Here is a 21,278-nt window from a genome sequence, read left to right as displayed (position 1 = left end):
GCATGTGGACTGCAATATTTTGGAAAGCCAGGGCACAACTTGAACTGAACATGGCCAGGGATGCCAAAAGTACAAAGCTTCTACAGGTACCTCAATCAGGAAAGGAAAGTTCTGGAGGGAATTTCCCCCTGTCAATGGTTTGTGGGCTTATTTGGCTCAGTTGTGTGATTAATGTATTACTAACATACCTGGTTCAGACTTCCCAGTTTAGATTGTCTTAGTTCTTCATATTTCCACTTCCAAAGAGCTAATTCATTTTCTGTCTTTTCCACTTCTTTTTCCAGAAATACATTCATTCTGAAAGTGTTTGAAAAAAACATAACTTTTTTTCTTTTGAGGATGACAAAATATAAATGACATTTAACTTCTGTTAAAACCTTCAGTTCTATTTTACTGCTTTTTCACCTGCACATTTTATAATTATTTCAAACTTGTACTGTGACCACATAAATATTCCAAGAGATTTATAAAAAATAACGGCTAAAGAGAACAGGAAAGTCCAGTAGTACAGAATTCAAATTTTTAATTAAATAAATTTTTGGCCTAAACTGAATAAAATTTGAAAATGAACTTCAATTAGTGATTTAGGTCATATAATATACAGTAAGATAGTGAAGATCTTCAGAGGATAGATCCTGTTTCACTTTATTTGAGTACAGGGAAAAATTATTTTATGTATATACGCATATAAGAACATATACATATAGTATGTGCAGAGCACAGAAACGAATTCTTGAAAGAACGATATAAATAATCCACATTTCCAAAATGTTTTTATCTCAGAGATAGTACATCCTCATTAAAATGACAGCTCTAAGGATTCTGCTCTGGAATGTTATTTGAGCAAAATGTTCGTTACTACATTCTGGAAAACTGTTAGAATACCTAATTCAGAAAGAATGGATCCTACTGAAACATTGAAGTTTGATTTTTGAATTTTACCTCTTTTTAAAACACAGCATTATCTGCAATTCAGGATATAATTAAATAAATATGAAGAAGTACAGATGTTCATGTCTTTGAGACCCATTGGAAACCTCATTTCTGTGTCCACAGCAAAGACTGTCTGCCAAAGTCCAAAGATAACAATGAATTTTTCATAATTTATATCCTTGCCTTCATAGTTTCATTTCATATTTGTGTAATACGTGTATATCATTTTGCAATAGACTAACAAAATAGAATTTGGCCCACAACAATAAGAAAAATTACAAATAAAAACTTTCAAGTTATAGTTTATAATCCCTGAATATTCGGTTTAATCTTTTTTCCACAGCAACAGTCTTAAGCTTAAGGAAATCAGCCAAAGGGCATTTGACAAGACCTGTATCTGGGGCATGTTCACACAGTATGCTGGTGGGTTTCTGCAGACACCAGAGATACTACTTATTTGAGTGAAGTACCCTCTTGTTTCCTCTTGCTTTACAACTGAATACTCTTGAAACAGAACCACCTAAACCACTTACTTATAGAGGGCTTAGTCATAAGTAGAGGCATGTCCAAACACCAGTTCTGCATGAACTGGTTTGAGTTTGGCAAAAATCTAGCCACAGTTCTAGAGTACTGAAAAGTAAACCAAAAAGTTCTGCTGAGAGGTCCTGCACAGAATGAGCAAGATCACACTGGCTGCCAAGGTAACCTCTGGCCTCGGGGTTCAAGCTGTCTGTAATCCAAACTTGCTTTTGATGTAGCACAGCTGCGTCCTTGGCTTAAGTTTACTGAGAAAATTTCTAAATTGTCAGGAAGAAGCTGTGAGAAAGTACTTAAGCTAGAGCTATGCAAACGGAGATAAGATTGTTTAGATAGTGATTATTAGCAGATCCAGAATTGAAGAAGAAAAATACTGATGTGAACATGTATAAAACTCAAAGAGAAAGAATGGGAATCTGAATATGTCAAGTCATCAAAATAAGCCTATTCCCATGAGAAGCAGACTAAGCTTGCCTGAACTGGTGGATGATAGTCCTCCCAACAAAGACTCACAGGGTGACTCAAGAGACCAGTGATTACATTTGTGCTTGTCTAGTTCCCAGTTCGCTGTTCCTAGGTATCTACTGTGTGCACAAGCCAAACATAATTGCTTCATATGTCTCAGTTGAATACATTTTGCTTGCAGAAGCACTTTGTATACAGGAAATAATGCCCAAAGAGACCTAAAGAGGAATTTGTACACAAATGCCAACTATTATGAGAAAATCACTACTCTGTGAGCAGTTACTGCCTGAGGTTGGAATTGCTGTCTTTTGCATGGTATAAAACATACACCAGTTTTTATCATGCCCCAGTACATTTCTTAACGTACACCATAATGAAGAACAATCAGTATATATGTAGGGATAAGTATCAAAATGTTGTACACTGAAGTACAGCAATAAACTGTCATGAGAAGCAGATGAAGAAACAAAACAGAAGGTAGAACAACAATTAAACTTTTGTCAAAGAAGAGATTTCATTCTTTCAGAATGTAGTTCTGGTACTGCGCTGCAATATGATTAAAAAAAAAGTATGCTTTCTAGAGCTTCCTACTCCATGTAACACAGTAAATAGTTACTAAGAATTTAAAATAAATGCTTTTTATTTTTATATACTTCCGACTTGAATTATCTACAAGAAAAGATTTGTCATAGTTGTTTGCATGCTCTTTGCACTGAAACTTGATAGTATTTGCAAGAGTAGTGGCATGTTCTACTTTTTCTGAGTAACTTAACCAGTTTTAAAGTTGCAGTCACATTGAAACTGAAGTCTTCTACTACCTCACACACTGCATATACATTATATGTGGCATGTTTTCTTGCAAAGCAATTATGGTGTAATTAAAAAAATGGTCTTCATTGTTCTGCAGTTACCATTTACTAGCAAAAGTTTGAAAAGAGTCTAAGAAAATTTCTTAGAAAAAGAGGGTGCTCCAAGAATAAAATCTAACATAACTTAAATGTCCCTTCATTGGTATCAAATCTCCAGTAAGTATAATTTTTTAATTAACTGTATATTCTTAACAGTTGATTATAGAATCACAGAAATGTAGGGGTTGGAAGGGACCTCCAGAGATCATCTACTTTTTTTTGTACTAGTGATAAGCAAGCCAAAGGAAATAAGAGACATACGCACTACTGTTAAATGCTTACAAAATATGTAATTAGCATTTTCCAAAACCATTTAAAAATATATATTTTTTTGAATTAGAATTATAGAGCTTTGAAATACCTAGGAGAACATATGACCTGTAAATGCAAAACTTCACTATATTTACATTAGAAAGTATCTATAAAAACTTATTTCTAATAGGGATTTCTCCAAGGAGGATATATTTTGCACTTACTCTCTTTCTTTGGTTAAGATTTTCTGTAATTCAGCCAAATGCAAATGCAAAACAGAAGCATGTATTAAATCATTCTCTGATGTCTGAACTGCATTGTGCAGACCTTTTTTGGGTTCCTTGAAATAAATACTGGTAGCTCCACTGGGAAAGGAATCAAGATGCTTTGGAGTTATTTTTTTATTTTGATTGCTTCTTAAAGGGTGTTTGATTATCTCCACATCCTGAGAAAAGAGAAGAACATGGCATTTGAGAAAAACATAGATAAAGTCTAAATATGACTTCTAACAGCTACCAAGGCTCTTCTGAACATTTAAACCATGTAAGGGGAAAAAAGGAATAAATAACATCTTTTATACTTGCAATGAAATACAGTTAGAATGTTCTTTAGTGTAAAAAAAAATGTCATTCTGATGGAGTGATCACTGTTTTGTGATATCTCACACTCTGTGAACACTTGAGACTTCCCATTACCAAAATATTTCTAATACTAAACAAACAGGTTCCAGTTATCACTAGCTGTCTATAACTGTGGTCAAGACAGAATCCTGGAATTATTAAAGGAGGAAAGCAATTTATACATACAGAAAAAATACTGAGAAATTCCACATAAAAACTCTCAGACTTGTAATGTAAGTCACATTAAGATAGGTGATGGACATGAACAACTTTTATGTATATGTGCATAACATAGTCTGGGTTCCATTCAGAAAAAAAAGTGTAATCTATTTTGGGGAGACAAATTTTGCATGCAAAACATAAGCAAAAGTAAAAATATTTAGGAAAAAAAGATTAGAAAATACATCTGTATTAGAAATTATTTTGAGATCTTAATTGTTCTCTTTGCCAAATGAAAAACTTGTCACGTTGCAGAAGAATTTGTCCCACCTCTTTCCTAATTTCAGAAATTGTAAGTAATGAGAAGATAGTTTTATTTTAGATATCAGGTCCCTTCACTGCTATTTTTTTCTTTTTCTTTTTTTGAGATAATAGTACACACAACATGGAGATTTCAGAGACAACTTGATAACTTCTAACATGAAAGATAGTCAGAACGTTAAGTTATGGAAGATTACAGCCTTTTAGTTATATGTTTAGACATAGCTAAGGGATCAGAATTGTTTTCTATATTTCTCCACATTAGGATTAAAAAATGGGTGAAAAAAAGTCTTTTTGTGATGGATCAGATCATATCATATTTTAGTGAAAATCTTAGAAAAATCCATTTTCTAAATACATATCCATCTTCTTTTTAACATAAACTACAAAAAAAAAAAAACATTCTTTACCTTGTTTGAGTCTTCTGTCCAAGGAATCTTGTTGGTTTTGTTCAGGTCTTTCACAGGTTCTTCTTCCAGAAATGTTAATTGGTTTAGGTCTTTTTTTGTATGAGATATTTCTGAGAAACTGAAATAATCAGTTTTCCAAGCAGTTACATTTTCTAAACTTTCTTTCTCACTTACTAAATCTTGGTTTATCTTTTTAAGCATACTTAGTTCTTTCACAGCATTATCCAATTTTATTCTTAATTGTCTTACTTCCTCTCGGGCTTTATTTCTTTCAGCTCTAACTTTGCTCCATTTTTCTCTCCAATTAGCAGTACAATCTGACCACCAGCGCATGGTTTTCTCCATTTGGGCAGCTCTGGCTTTGACTTCTTCCAGTTCTCGAATTCTTACTGCTTCAAAAATTTCCAAGTCACTGCCACAGTTCATATACATACATGTACAATGAGACGAAAACGGATAGAAATTTTGAGATGGAAGATTTGAATTACACAGATTGTCATCTGTTTGGCAAATTCCATCTAATTTATTAGGTTGTCTTGGTTGGGTCCTAAAAATCTGTGTCTCTTCCATTGGTTGCTGATCAGATTTAATGTCCATGTTTTGATTTAAAATCTGATATTACCCCTAAAAAAGAGAAGATAATAAATTTATTTTTCTTCAATAAAATTATGAATTGATTCTTAATTAAATTACCTCAGGCAGCAGTTTATATTTCTGTTAAAATAATAAAACACGTTATTAATAATAGCACTGTACATTTTAGAAGTGAGTATAGCATAAACAGATGTAATTGTTACTTGATTAAGAATCGTTAAAAAAAATACCATTCAATATTCAATGTGTTTTCAAAAATCATTCAGTCTAGAAAAATAAGGGAGTTTTCTTCCTTCCATGCATTTTTAAATTGAATCAATGTATATTTTAAATGCCTAATTAAAGTATTTAGATGCAACTACCATTACACATTCACTTGCCTTCTTTATTAAACTATGGAACACCATACTAGGCAAACTAACTTGGCGCAATCTTTCTTAATAACCTAAAGTATGCACAAAGTATAGGAAGCAAGAGATAATAGAATAAATATAGAATAAATAAATAAATGTATTAACTCCGTGACACACGAGACAAAAACACCAGAACTGAAAAGAATTATTACACTTCACTTGCGTTAATACCTGCTCACTGAACTTATGTTTTCCACAAGTTCAGCTGTTAGACCATCAACTTGAGGATACCCTTTTTCTAATTGCATGACTTAATCTTTAGTTACAAGTCTCTTAGTTATGAAAGCCCCAGCCAAACTCTTTCTACAAAGGATCCTGTGTCTTCACAGAAAGTATCTGCTTCAGATGAAACCAGTTAATTTTATTTTGTATAACCTATAGATGTAATAGAAAACAAAAATGTAGTCCAAACTGCACACCTTCTTTCGTAAGTGCTACAGGAAAGTTAGAACACAGCTGTGATGCTGCTGCAGCCATTTTCAAAACAAGGAAAACATTTTTTGCTGTTGTTTGATTTCTCTCTCCCCTCAACTTCTGGGTAGTTTGAGTTAGTTTATTTTAAAAATAATTGTAACTGAAAAATTGCTACCATTAGAACAGAAAGCTCTTGTGCAGCTGGTAACAAACAGTGGCATAAATAATGAGAGTGTGGCATAGGCTAGAATATCTGCTGATTCATCTGTTCTCTGCTGGCAGAAGTATGGGTTGCAGATGGGAGTGCACACTACTGAGTGGGAAATTAGCAAGAGGTAAAACTGCAGCCATACATACTATAGGGAAGCCTACACAGCAGGAATTAGTGTCATGGCCCAGCTGGCAAAGAAGAGCTTAGAGGTGTGGAAATGGCTTTGAAGAGCCACACATGCCCGTGCAGACTTGTGTGCTGTGTGGGATTGATTCTGTGGCTAGAGATTGGTGAGGGGGAAAAAAAGTAAACAGTAGAGATACCTAGGAATCAGAGCAGACAAAAAATTTACTGATGATGTAATTTATTCTAGGAATGTGTAGCTACCAACAAAAACCCACAAAACCTGACACAAAGAGAAGTCAGACAGCCAATCATTCTGCCCAAAATCCTAAGACAGAACAGGTAATTGGTTACTGGAATGTCTAGAACACAATGGATGATTTGCTTCGACAGGATGCAAAGGGATGTACAGTGGCATCCTCTGGCATACTGTATTCAAAACAGACTCTGTTCTACTCACAGCTTCCAAATCTCCGCGCCTGTCAAAGTTCATCACCACCTACAAATTTGCCCTAAATATCTGGATGCATGTGACTTCACACCTGAGATCCTGCTGAGCACACAGCTCATGCCAGCACCTGGGACCAGAGCCATATGTTCAAGAGTAACACATACAGAGGGCACAGCACACAGGGAACTAAGGGCCACTCTGCAGCCAACAGCCCTGTAGCTACCCTCTCTTGTATCTTTGATAAGATGAACTGACTGAAATGGCATAGTTTGAATTCCAGTGTGAAAAGTACAAATGGGTCATCACACTCCAAAAAGCTTTGGAATCACAGCTGGATTGCTGAGGATTTTGAGCTTCCTAGCAACACCCAGACTGTAGCAGCAGCAGAAAACTGAGTGCTGACTCCATTGTCACAGAAACTATTTTGCTCATAGGTAAACTCACTAGGAATAGGAAAACTTGTTAACTAGAGAAGTAATGAAATTATGTAGTCATGTGTTAGACTACTCTATATGAAGAGGATTGAGCCTTTGTTAGGTATTTCTCTGGTTTCGGGACAGTTTAAAAAAAATTGGTAATGAGCACATAAATCAAAGTGTAATTTACAGGGTATATCTGTCCTGTAAATATTAGATATTTTAATGGACAATAACAATACACGCACATTCTCATACTTCCACAATCTGAGTCTGATCATGGTCTCTCTGAGCAAGTTAAGAAAACTGTTATTTTAGGACTGAAAATTAAAAAGGTGGTGATTTCTGAATGCATAGCCAAGGATCATTGTGTTTATTTTTTTCCATAGCTATAAAATATAAAATATTAAATCATATGGTATGTTTTTAAGCAGTTGATGTTGTCTCCAAACATTATAATCCTTACATATCATATCTAAAGATTGGCCAAAAAATGCCCTGAAATAAAGACACAAGTAATGCTAATTATTTCCTGTCATAAATTGATTATTTTTTTCCTCTTTACACTTATGTAGTCACACTTTAATATAAAATATTTTATGCAACTCTCACTAATTCAAAAATTCCAATAGTTACTGTTTGATAACTAAAAACTTATGTTTTTTTACAGCATAAGTTGTTTCTAACTTCATGAAGAGAAATTTCTTCATTGTTTTGCTGCTATTTCTTTGTTCCTTTTGTTTGATTATGAAATCTGTAAGCTGTATAAAAAAGTTTTTCTCACTATCAGTTCTGAAATTAAAGTTTGCTAAGTGTGTCTTTAGAATCAAAGTGAAATCACAACCACAGTTCATTCATGTACTGACATGCAAAACAAATGCTTTGCAATTTCATCTTCCCTCTATTATCAAGGATCAGTCTGAGATTTTGATAAGTGGCAATGTGAGGTCAAAGAACTAATTGCAAGACTTCTAAAGTTTTTAATTACATCTCAAACTTCTTAGCAAACAAAGATAAAACCCAATGCTTAGCCTGTCAGCAAGGAAGGAATAAAGATAGAAATGCTGAGTGAAATCTTACACACATGTCCTAGGCTTAGTCAAAACACAAAATTTTGGGAAAACTGACTATTGCATTTGTGCTCGTACTTCCTTATGGTTTAAAAATATTTGCCTCTAAAATAAATAATTAACCAAAGGATCCCAGTACATAGTAAATAAATAAAAACAGATGTACTAAAGAGTATGACTATTTGTAAGTAAATGTAAATAAAGCACAGAACCTGCTCATAGTGGAGTGAGATCCCAGTTCTACACTGATAACGACCTGATGATGGGAGGGAATATTAAGACAGTGAGAAAAAAGATAAATATATATATATGAGATCAATATTTTAATTTGGTCTTCTTCTGGCAAATCCAGAAACAAGGTTTGTTAAATGCTCTAGTTAAACCCAAAGTGTTCAAAACCTGAAAGTAACTTTATGCAGGAAAAAAAATTAAACTAGGAAATAAAATGATGTGATAGGCAATGTGTATCTAAAGCACCCCAAAAAATTTGCTATTACATTTGTAGTTTGTGTGTAGGTTTATTCTGAGGAGGAATAAAATACTAATGGATGAGCATATTAAAGATAGTGACTGAAATTAAATAAATCACAGAGAGGTTAGTAAGTGAAAAGTGATAATCATTCATTCAGGAATTTAGTCTGAAATGGATAATGGTTTTCTAATTTAGTCAAAGTAAACAGAATTCTCCAAAAACCAAAGGAAAATCAGACAATGATCAGTATGCAGCAATAAGTATCTTACACCATAAAACAACATTGCTACATGATATTTCAGTACTCATCATAAGAAACAAAACTTCTGTGACTTTGGAAGAGAAATCCTTTCTATTATTCACAGCAACATGCTTCTCCTGTACTTTCTCACAATTTGCACAAAAACATGAAGTGAAAATTATTATTAACAAAAAATTTGCCACACCAGTCTCACTGCCATTTCTACCCTTCCCTATACATTTGAAAAAAGATTTACAGTTCCAAGTGGAAGTAGTTCTGCCCATCTTAAGGGAAAACAATCTCTGCACTAGCAGATACTTAAATTTTTCAGCAACCTTCTTGAAACAAAGATATACTGTAGAGAAGTTCCAAGCAATCTGCTCCATTTGACCTGCTTGGGGGCTTCAATTGGGTCTCTAGTTATGCCCTACAACCTCATCACTTCCTCAAAAGCTATGAACATCAACTTTTCCCACAGCAGTGCTATAGCAGCCAGGAAATATTGTTTGTTTGTGAACATACTCATGCCCTGAAACTTTGTTCTAATCAACTGGATTCATGATTTTTTTTAAGTACAGCAGATTATGCACTGTAATAATTTTAATGATTTGTTATTTACATTAAACTAAATAGCAATCATTTAATATTCCATCATATTTATTAGCAACAGAATTCTATCATACAATTAGAGAAAAATGGCCAATATATTGCATTTCTGTAAGAATTAGGTGACGTACAGAAATGATTTTTTTCTAAACTTCTCCTAATTAAACCATTTTCAGGCTACAGTGATTGAAAGAAACTCAGACTGACTGCTTCAAATAAATAAAGTAAAAGACAACATTATATACTTACAATGCAAGGGCAGTATTTTTTTTTAATTTTCTTTTTCATTTCAAATTTAAAACAGACAAAAAATCACCACAAAGCATGCAAGAGTTATCATTGACAGATTTAAGCCATCTATACTCCCCAGATCTCCGTTAACAGTTGATATTTTCATGAGATTTTTTGTAAGGGCCTACACACTCACCCACACATCAGAAACAGATTTTAGGAAGAAATGCATTTTATAACATATTGAGATATGAACCATGATTGCATATTGACAACTTCTGCTCAGTTGTTGAATTTTTCCACTTCTATTACTGCAAGTTAATTTGTTCCTTTCCAAGAAATAAAGGAATCAAATGCTGGCAAATGAAAAACAAAAATGTTCTTAAAATACACGCGCAAAATGCAGGAGAAACTCAAAGAAATGTATACCTACTCCTCACAGGCCAGATAAAATTAGAATCTATAAATATGATGGAATACTAAAAGTTTGTAATTCAGTAGTTGGCTACTGAGCAAGCAGCAAGAAAGACACTGGAATATGCAAAATCAGAGAGATTAAATTAGTTCAGTATGAGTAATCATAGAACGGTAATGTTGAAGACCAGTTAAATTAAAAAAATAAAAAATAAGGGATTATTCTTTGAAAATAAGAACTTTTACACTCTATTTCACATAACTAAGAACCTTAAGTTGTTCTTAAGGTTGAGGAGCAAAAAACTGTTTGTTCAGACCCAAAACCCTGTAAAAGGGTTTGTTTTTTTTTTTTTTTTATCTTGAAATACTTTTCTTCCTTTCTAAGGAAAGATCTGTGACCCATGACTAATTATTCTCAGGGATGCACACAGATTCTTAGAGATATGGTTTAGAGGACTAGGTAGAGATGAGTGGTATTCCTAAGGGGTTAGTATTGAGACTGGGACTACTAAACAACTTGGTCTATGACATGGACAGTGGGAATGTGGGCACCCTAATCAAGTCTGCAAATGGCACCAAGGAGAGTGGTGCAATCAGCACACTGGAGAGAGAGGTTAATAATCCAGAGGGATCTAGTCAAGTTCAAGAGGCAGTCCCATGCAAACACCAAGCAATTCAACAAGACCAGATTCCTACATCTGAATTGGACTAATCCCAAATAGACTGTATGATGAGTATTAGTATGGTGATGAGAAAGTAAACCCACAGAGAAGGGCTTAAAGCTACTGATTGGTGAAAAACATAAGCTTGTGATGTGTACTTGAAGAACAAAAATAAACCCATCCACAAACAGCACTTCTTATATGCCTATATATTTTTCAGATCAGCTGAAAAATTTCCAACACATTCAGCAGATGGAGTAAGATTTTAATCAATAAATTAGCTCCTAAAACTTTTCTAAAGCAAAACAAAGCATACACTCAAAGATTATTAATTATCAGAGAAATTCACAAAGGTTTTCATAGCACCCAGAAACATCATAACTTGAACGGAAGCCTAAAACATTAGGTGGTGGTGGAGCAGGGGAAAGGGATGTGACATTCTCTCTTAAAAGAATGAATTATTTTAGTCTTTCTTATATTACTGTTGTCAACTGTTTTCTCAGAGGTTACTGACCAAAATGGATCACTTTAGTTCTCTTTGTAAAATGAACATAGAATCACAGGGTTTTAAGAAGGACCTTTAAGGTCACCTAGCTGCTGCTCCCCTCCCCTGGTCAGGGAGGGATAGATAAGGTTGACAAATCCCTATCCAGCCTGGCCTTGAACACTTCCAGGTATGGGTTTTCCACATTTAAAGGCTTTCACAACTAAAAAGGATGCACCAGAAGAAAATTAGATTTCACTTTTCTGCAATCCTATATTTACTGCTCTTTTACCACTTTTTCCCCCCCCCAACAGGACTGAATAGATTTTACTGTAAAAATGGTATTTTATTATCTTTTTAAATGCAGGAATATATTTTACATCTTACTATTGAGGTGATATACATACCATGCACATACATATTCACAAAAAGACAATCTGGAATGTAGTCACAGATTAAAGACTAAATTAATCCTACTCTTATTCCTTTTCAGCTGCTACTTTTGGTATAAGGAGTTTGTAGACTTCTTCAGGATGACAGCCAGTATTATACGCTTAATATGATTTAAGTCTATTGATTAATGTAAGTCATTACCTATCATTTCAGTATCTTCCAAAGTCTTTTTTACCGAGGCAAACTAATATTTCTTTGTCTTTGAAGTTGCGTTCAAATCCTTTGTCTTAACTATGGACAACATGAATTCATAAGAGATGTTGTCATTTACTACCAATACTACTCCACAAAAATCTCAGAAATATTTAAATGATTTACAGTATTCTTTTCCACATGAATGTTTTGTTTGATTACAAGTCTTCATAACACATTAACCATAATTTCTACACACGAGTCTATAGTATTGATACTAATTTCGCAGTCACTATACTTGGAAAGAAAATTCATTATAACATTATGTGAGGAAAACAGAAGACCACCGTAGTTTCTTCCTAGATAACTCAAAAACTAGTATTAGACAGAAGCCAAGACAAGCCTTATCCCATATATCAGCTACTTGTAGTCTGTGACATGAGATTAGCTGGTTCACCACTAAAGTTATTATTGACTGTGAGCTTTTATTGGAAAAAAAAAAAAAGGATTAAAAACCAGGCAGAGTCAAATTCCTAGGCAGCTAGGATACAAATGATCAGTATTTTAAATATATTTAGAGTAATCAACTTATAAAGAGGTTTACAAAACCTAGTGTAAATTTATGGACTACACAACTAGCTAAGTCACCTTAGCTCTAATCTAATCCCAATCATTCTATGTATAGGCACCTACTCTTAATTAGTCAACTGTAATCATACAAATTCAGAACAATTTAAAAGTCATTTAAAAGTCTTACTTTGGAAAAAAGTGATTTTTGTTAATGGCCAGTGTAACAAACTTCATACAACTTCATGCTTTTGAGAATAAATATCTCTCTACATTATCAGTTTTTACTGCTTTGATATCAACAGATGCATGGACAGAAAAAAAAGCTCTTATTTAATAAAAGTATCATTGTGGCTCTTTACCAGTTTAACAGTAAACTGTATTTGACAAGAGTTATAAAAAAACTTGTCTGTCCTGCCATCTGTGGTTATATTAAACAACTAGTCAATGTCTAAGGAAAAAAGCATCTTAGAAGTCAGTCCATTTGGACTTCTACCTATTTTTTATTCAAAATTCTTGTGGAGGGTTTCAACAGTGTAGTTTTTCATTCCATTAGACTAGACAGGCTTCCCGTCTTCCAAGTTTGATTGATTAATCTCTCACCTTGGAAGATTCCTCCATTTTCAAGGATAACTGAAGATCAGTCTTCTCCAAGAAGAAGAGCTACTGTTGTATAATGAAAGTTTCTTTGTTTACTACTGTGCTGATAATAATCAGAATCTTGTGATGAGTTAAGCTTATTGAAACTGCGGGTTAGTTTGGTAGCCCTCTGACACATTGATCATCTTTTGTGGATTTTCCCTGAACTTTTGAGGGAATGCTCCTTCTTCCTTAGAAATAAATGTAAAAGGCATCAGAAATGTATCGCAATAAATATTCAAGACATTAACCACACACAAGGCTAGAACTGCCTTTGAGCATGATACTCATAGCCTGTTTTAAACAACTTTTTAAAACTTGCAAATAAAGTCAACTGAATAAGTAAAAATCAAAGGAGAAAAGAAAGTTAAAAGTATATTCCTCAGGTGTTTGTTTCAATTCAGGAAGCCTATAATTGAATCTAAGTTATCTGAAACAAATATCTTCAAGTAAACTTTAAGTAAGTTTGTGGTAAGCCATTCAAACTGAAGATCATTTTGTTGGAAATTTCAGTAATTTGATTCCTTTCTCAGCCATTAATAACATCAACAACATAACATTTTTTCTACTCATCTTAAAATGCTAAATTCTTGCTGATTTTGTGAGAGCTTCTGTAGTTTGTGATTGGGTATATTCAGAATCTATGAAAACATCTATCTGAGGTCTTAAGAGAAGATCAAGTTTTTCTCATTTTCTCAGATTTTTCTGCAGACAGGGTCGGTGAGTTTCTTTCAGTTTTAAAAGGACCATGAGGTATTGGAACAGGTTGTCCAGAGAAGCTGCAATTGCCTCATACCTGGAGGTGCTCAAGGCCAGGTTGGGTGGATCCCGTTTTCAGATGCAGCCTTTTGGGTAAAACCCAGACAACAGCATCTAGTGGGTGGCATTTCTGCCCACAGCAGGGGTCCTTTACAACCCAAGCCATTCTATGATTCTACAATGCAAAAGGAAGTTGAAAAAGGCAAACAGAATAGACTTCTCAATTGCCTTGAGCAATACTTTACTTAACCAGAAGCAGGTCAAGCAAACACTGAAATCTCTTCAGCCATATACAATATAAGGTCACTTACATACAGAAATGCTTCATTGTAAAAATAAAAAAAAGAATTTTTAAAGTTTGCGTCACATTTCTTAACATTTTATACATTACTCAGTTTAAAAGTGACTAATCTGGATAGGTCCACTTCTACAGTTTTCTTTTTGCCTCCCTTGTAACTAAAAAAAAGTGTGTTTGTTTTAAAATCCTGCTTTTTAAATAGGTCTTGACAATACCTGGAAAAGTATAGTCTGATAGAAGATATAAGAAATAGTTATGTTATACTTGTAATTATTAATGATCTTTTTGTACTAAAAACATGACCTACTTTCAAAAGAAGTTTCATAATATTGAGAGGACAAAATTAATCACAGATATCTGATGCATTTTTCCAGATAAAACAATCCAACAGTTAAGACACAAAACAATTGTTGTTCAAACCACTGCTAAGTGTCACTCTGGAAACTGGTGATTTTCCCACCCACGTAAGAATGCTCAAGAATATTTTGTTTTCTCTGGGTCAGAGCCTATTCCTTTGGCTTGTTGGCTTGCTCAGCTACTCCAATACAGTTGGATAAGAATTAACAGAATTCGGCTGCACAGAAATGCGCTCAGTTTTACCAGAATAGTTTTAGAAGCCATTAGGTCTTTAAATAATTTTCTTTTAAGAGGATTACTTCTTGGACACTTGCCTGTAATTGGACTCAGTTATCTTTAACCATACTAGTATATTAACACTAATAATCTTTTGTCTTTCAGTACTTCAAGAGTATTTAATGCTGTCGCATTATTTTGTAATTATTCCAACTCCACTAATATGAAGGAAAAGTACTTAAGAGAATTTATGTCATCACAAAAGCCATAGTTCCAATGTTACTAGAGTGACATAAAATAATCCATGAAGTATCCCATACTGTGTGGCACTGGTCACAAATTCACAGAGAAGCATGAATCTCTTTATCTTCCCACTGCCTACAGTAAATGTGCAGTGTCACCAAAAGAGATAAAAATTAATTGCATACAATGACTTACTGAGCCTGGATCCTCCTACACATTTTTTTTTACATATTTTTACTCCAGACAGAAAAGAAGTTAGTATCCTTTTGCCAAAAATGATACCTATAACAGTTACGGAGAAATATTCACGTAAACAGAAAATGTTAAAATGCATTAAAGCAAAACAGAACAATAAGAGCTTTCAGTGCACTACTTCCCTGGTATTCCTCCAGTGATGTGATTGACATTAAATATGGGATTTGGCATGAAACTTCTCTCATTTAACCTAATGTAAATCAGACCTAAAAGCAGCATGAGCACAGGGAATCGGGCTGTTCAGGGAAGATCATTTTCACAATAAATCAGCTAGTGATATATGTTACTCCACAGACTAAAAATGGAACAGGAATAGAAGTGTTCTTAGCTCAGAAACTTGCTTTTCCAAATGAACATGGAATATGGTTTATATCATGCCTTAACAGGAAATTAATTTCAAGATAACATTTCATTTCCTATACGTTAATATACATCATGTCATGTCAGTAAAATAAGGAGCAAATTGATTTGTACAACCCTGTTAATAACTCACTAAGAAAGAAAAAAGGAAAATGTTTTTTAAACAACTTGTAAAATTAAAGACCAAGCCCAAATCCTCCAAAAAGTTTTGTGAAACAGGAATGGACTGTAATAACAATAGAAGTGTAGTTTAAGAACAAATTTGCATACTGTCTTTTTTATATATAAGCTTACCCAAAATAATTGCAACTGCAATAAAGAACTGTTAAGGAAATATAGGATAAACTTTAACATATAAGCAGCCTTTACAAATAGATGAGATTAAGCTTTAGTTGGCAATTACAGTTGTAATTCATTGAGTTAGAGCAGAAGATTCAAGGCTGAGAAAGAAAGTGAGGGGTAAGAGCAAAGTATCTAAACAAAAGGCAAACATTAAAGAGACTGACTCTAAGAATTTACAGGCACATGAGCTACAAGACAATCCATGCTAGGAAAACAAAACACACAAGCTGAAATTAATTATTTCAATTACTGAAGAGTTTGTTTTTGCTTGCTTTTCTCCATTTTGCTACTACATGGTTCTTCATAGTTTAATACCAATGCAAATAAAGTAATTATCTCAGTTTTCCAAAGTACCTCCCTTAAAAATGCTGCTTCCAGATGTAGTTTTTGCTTGAAACTCCATCATAGAAGATGAATTGCCTTTACATCTACTGACACCTACTTATGAAATGGATCACACTAATGGGAGTTGAATAGTACTGAATAATCAGACCCCAGTAATGATAATGACATAAGTAACAACTACTTTCACATCTATTTAAGTATATAAAACTGTTACATATATATAACTTAGTAGTTACTTATGTAATACAACTATAACAGGCAGAGAAGGAACTGCCTCATCTTCCTGGAGGAGATTAATCTCATGTTCCTCACTGAAGTTTTGTATTGCACAAACAGGGAACCTTGGAACAGAAAGTTCATGCTTGTGTGACACTTAAATTTGTATAATAAATACAGACAAACTTCTAGTGACTGTCAGCAGGACTAAGCAACCTGAAAAGCTTGTACTCACTGCTAAGTGTAGTTTGTTTGTAGTAGGATGAAAATAAACCCTGAAATAAACACTGAAATGCAGCATGATACTCTTTAAAACACATGCTGATTTACAGAGGTAATTAAAGAAGCCTGAATATTAATGTAAGGTTTTTATTTCCTTGGAATGCTGCTAAATACTTCATTCAAGTGCACCATTGTAGTGACTTGTAATGGAAATTTAAAAAAGCAAGAAAAGAAGAAAGCAACATTTAAATTCAAAATAATAAATACTTCATGCTTACAATATCTTTAGGTTTTACAAAAAAAAGCAAGATTAATTAAAATTTGCTCTAGTAGTTTATCTTGATAGAAAGTTGCCCTTAATCTTCATTCCATACTCACCCATATAAGTTCAGAAGAGTTCACTAAAATTTATTTGGTAAAAGTGGTAGAAGACAATTTTTTTCATTCTCAACATATTTTGGAACAAAATTTTTTTATGTTTTTCAGATACTAAACAAAAAATTAATAATCAACATGAATAATTGCATACTAATTTTGACCACTATTGCTAGTCTGTTCAACCAACAAATTAGTCAACCAGTAGAGTAACAGATTTACATGGTTTAAATGATTCTAAAATCCACCCCTCTTTTGTTGCTGAATTTGATGATCACTTTTGCCCATTACCAGCTAATTTACAGTATTCCTTTTCTGATTAATTTAATTCTCAGGTCTACCTGTAGTCAATTTTCAATGTGAAAGAGTGGCCTCAGCTCAAAGCATACTATAAACATACATGAATTAGAAAGACACGTTAATTTTTCTGATTTTTTGGTAGAATTATCTGGAACATTTAAAGATATGGAGAGATGAAACTATTTCAATTAATGATATCTAGCATTTTATGGAAATAGTTTCATCTTAAGTATATTATGTAAAGAATTACATTCAAAAAACTTCAAAATGTAAATTTTCTAATATAAATTATCTAGAACAAGAGTTAGGCCTCTAGCAATAAGATTATTTATATCAGAGTCTGTATTACACAATGGTTTTAAGAATCAGCACAAAGACAGACAAAATTGAGTTAACTGTATATTCAGTAGGAGGCCTATTAATCCTATCTGTGATATACATTTATTAAACTCTTCAGAGTTACTTTTGAAATTTGGCTGTTGTTTCTCCGTAGTGATGGATAGTACATACCTTTACACATCATCTGGGATATAGCCTTTCAAATAATGACAAACCAGACATCTTTGTCCAGCATTAGCAAATTGTAGTATCAATAAATCATACATCACTGAATTATTATAATGTCGCATAGCTAAGAACACTTACTTCCCACCCTTCTTTCTCATGTTATCATCTGATATTTTCTGAAGAAAATGATTATATTCATTAGAAAAAAAAGACACTGAGAACACCACTTCCTAACAATAAAATGCAAAATGAACAGCTGCAAATAGTTCTCATTACACTAGCTTTTATAACATCAGTGATTAAAAACTACTAAAGATTTACCAGCTTACCATATTGCAGATATTTTGCAGTGATCTAAAAAAAAGATTTTCAATATTGAAAAAGTATACTTGTACTCTCCACATTTGTACTAACTACTAAATTAAAAATAAGAAAAACATCTAATAAACTGCTACTTTGAAAACTTTAAAATATATAGTGTTATGATAAGCAAGTATCCTATATCTGGGTAAAAAAACCCAAAAAAAAACCAACAAAAAGCTACATTTAATAGAGCATTAGTATTAATATTACTTGTTGTTAGTAAAAGGAAAGATCTAGTTAAATATAATTTAGCTACTTTTCAAATACTGTTTTCTGATCTTCACTATTTCTTACTGAGTATTTCAGATTGTTTTCCTCTCCACTCTCAGCACAGTAGTACCCCAGAAGAGAAATACAAGAATTAATCAGTAAGTCCACAAGCTTAAGACCCCTTACCCTCTGGATCTCCTAGGTTCCTCTTGCTTCTCAGTGTTACAGAGACACATATAAACAACTGAATTTCCTGCATCTTTTTCTCATCTGCACTGTACTGGGACTTGGCCAACAGTATTATTTACAACCTTAAGGCCACTCCACACTAACTTGAAAATGACTCCCATTGGCCAGGCTTTATCAAAACTAAAATCAAAATATTTTTCTTTTATGAACAAGTCATTTATCCAGCAAAACATTATGCCATATTGTACTTCACTAAATATTGCTTTCTTCAATTTTTATTCCTTCATATCCTTCAAAACCAAAGACAATGACTACAGACTCCTAAATATTATGCATAAGCTAAAATTAATTGTTCTAATCCCAGTAATTAAGCACATGCACAAGACTTAACCATACTGTGTGGATTCTTATGCTACTCCTCACTCCTACACATATCTCCTGAGTTTTAAATCCTGATGGTATTTCCCTCTGGATGACTATCATCTAACTAATACATGTACTTTCATAACTAATTATGTAATTAACCAGATATTATGCAAATTTCTGTTTTCATTGATAACACAGGAAACAAAACTTGAAAAGTTAAAAGCTCATTTCTTAGAAATGAAATAATTCACATTAAAATTTAGGGCTGTAGTATTAAAACAGAAGATAAGAAATGTTTCCTCAAACGAGCACAAAAGTTTTTGCAATTGACATTAACAATACACGATAACACTGCTGTTCTGAAACTCATACTACAGGCCAACTATGTTGGCAGGTGTTAGAGATATAAAATTGTTATCATTTCACACAGCTTGGATATCTTGCCATAACTTTGAGCGGCTAAGTTAAACATAAAAATCTCATCATATACAGAATACTGACTACTCCTTTATTAGGATTTCAGATTGAGAAATCAGAGTTCCTTACACATAGCTTTAAGGATCACAATGCTATCTCCCTATTAATACTTCAGAATCTATTAATATCAGTAAGGCAATCTTTTCATCAAGAGTAGCAGCTGTAGCTGCAAGACTCTTCACTTAAAAAAAAAAAAAGAGCACTCTGATAGCACATTTCTTCTGAAGAAATGAACATACCTATCCCATTATACCCTATACCCCATTCCCATCAACAACACAGGCACCATATGACTTGTGATGTAAAAACTCTACTCCACTGACTGTGGACGAAGAGCACTCAGTGAAAAGAATAAAAAGAAAAGTGGGAAAAGCTAAATATTTCTATGAAAATAATATATATATAAAAGAACCTGTATCAAATTAAAAAAAGTGATAAGACAATAGTTACTTGATATATATTCCACAGCTCTTCCTGCAACCCCATATCTCACATCCCACTGGAGTATTCTGTGATAACCTCATCTATCCAGCCCTCAAATACAGATTATTCCCATTTTTTTTTTCCTCAAGCAAATTAAACCACTCAAATTACCTATAAAATAGTTCTTTCACTAGAATAGCATTGCTGTATATATTCAACAGTCAAATAGCAGCAATGACGTCCACAAATTCTTCGAACACTGTAAATACAATTACTAAGTTTAAAGGTTTTTTTTGGGGGGGCAGGGGGGAGAGGGAGGAGGATATAAAATACAACATCACTCTGGCTTTACCATTCTCACTAATGGGAACAATTTGTGCCTTCGACATTTTGAGTCACAAAATTTGGCAATATTGTAAGCGTTATGTTACTAATAAAAAAAGAGTATTTTCAGTTAGGTTTCAGATTGTCTGGATTTCATCTCCATCCATTTCAAAAAAGGAACTCTCATAATTATGCCTTTAAATCAGCAGATTATAAAAAACGTACAAACAAGTATGTGTTTCTGATTTTTATTTGTAGTCCAAAACCAAGATGAACATTGGCTTCCTGCAGATGGTGAAAGTGTCTTGCAGTACTTATAGGCTTACAGCTATTAAAGAGGCCATAAAAATATGAATATATTTATGACATCGTGCCATGATCTTGTGTTGATTTTAAGTCAGTTGTCCCTACTAAAGATTAAAACTCAATTAAAACCCAGATCACAGTGCTTTTTTTGCTTAGAAAGTGATCTATGTACATCAGCATATTATTTTTCCCATTTTAATACACAATAACAACAGAATACAACCACTTAATCTTACTGTATTCTTTATTCATATCTATTCATCACCTTTAAAGTATAACTAAAATATACTTGTTAAATAGAACTTGATATTGAAAATTTCAAAAGTCTTTTCTCAGTTAGCAGCCTAATTAGAACCACAGGAAAATTTCCTCTACTTGCAAGCTTTTGTTCTATTGCTTTTTTTTTTTTTTTCCCAACCTGATATTGTGGCAAAAACTCACCACAGTTTCAAAGCAAACATTAATCACCTAAGACTATTGCATAACTTGGTCTGGGCAGGGTGTCAGGAAAATGCCTTGAATTAATTTGTAGTGAAAAATGCTGTTTCAAGAACTGAAAAGATATGTGGATATGCTCAAATATGACAAGTAACCTGCAAGTATTATACCATTCCATATCCAGGAATT

General features: G+C 33.3%; 1 protein-coding gene across 1 annotated transcript in view; it reads right to left on the bottom strand.

Moving 5' to 3' along the window:
• The window catches only part of CCDC102B (coiled-coil domain containing 102B), a 94,118-nt gene extending 88,893 nt beyond the window's left edge, over positions 1 to 5,225 (bottom strand). The window contains exons 1-3 of the mRNA XM_065752980.1: positions 4,606 to 5,225; positions 3,320 to 3,540; positions 189 to 297 (exon numbers count right to left, since the gene is read on the bottom strand). Coding sequence (XP_065609052.1) covers positions 189 to 297; positions 3,320 to 3,540; positions 4,606 to 5,202 — 927 coding nt within the window. The 5' untranslated portion in view covers positions 5,203 to 5,225. The remainder of the gene's footprint in view (positions 1 to 188; positions 298 to 3,319; positions 3,541 to 4,605) is intronic.
• Between the last annotated feature and the right edge of the window lie 16,053 nt (positions 5,226 to 21,278).

The sequence above is a fragment of the Cyrtonyx montezumae genome, unplaced genomic scaffold (assembly GCF_038088225.1).
Source record: "Cyrtonyx montezumae isolate F1298 unplaced genomic scaffold, pur_monq_1.0 scaffold_8, whole genome shotgun sequence".
NCBI lineage: Eukaryota > Metazoa > Chordata > Aves > Galliformes > Odontophoridae > Cyrtonyx > Cyrtonyx montezumae.
This window is presented reverse-complemented; position numbering and strand designations above follow the sequence as displayed.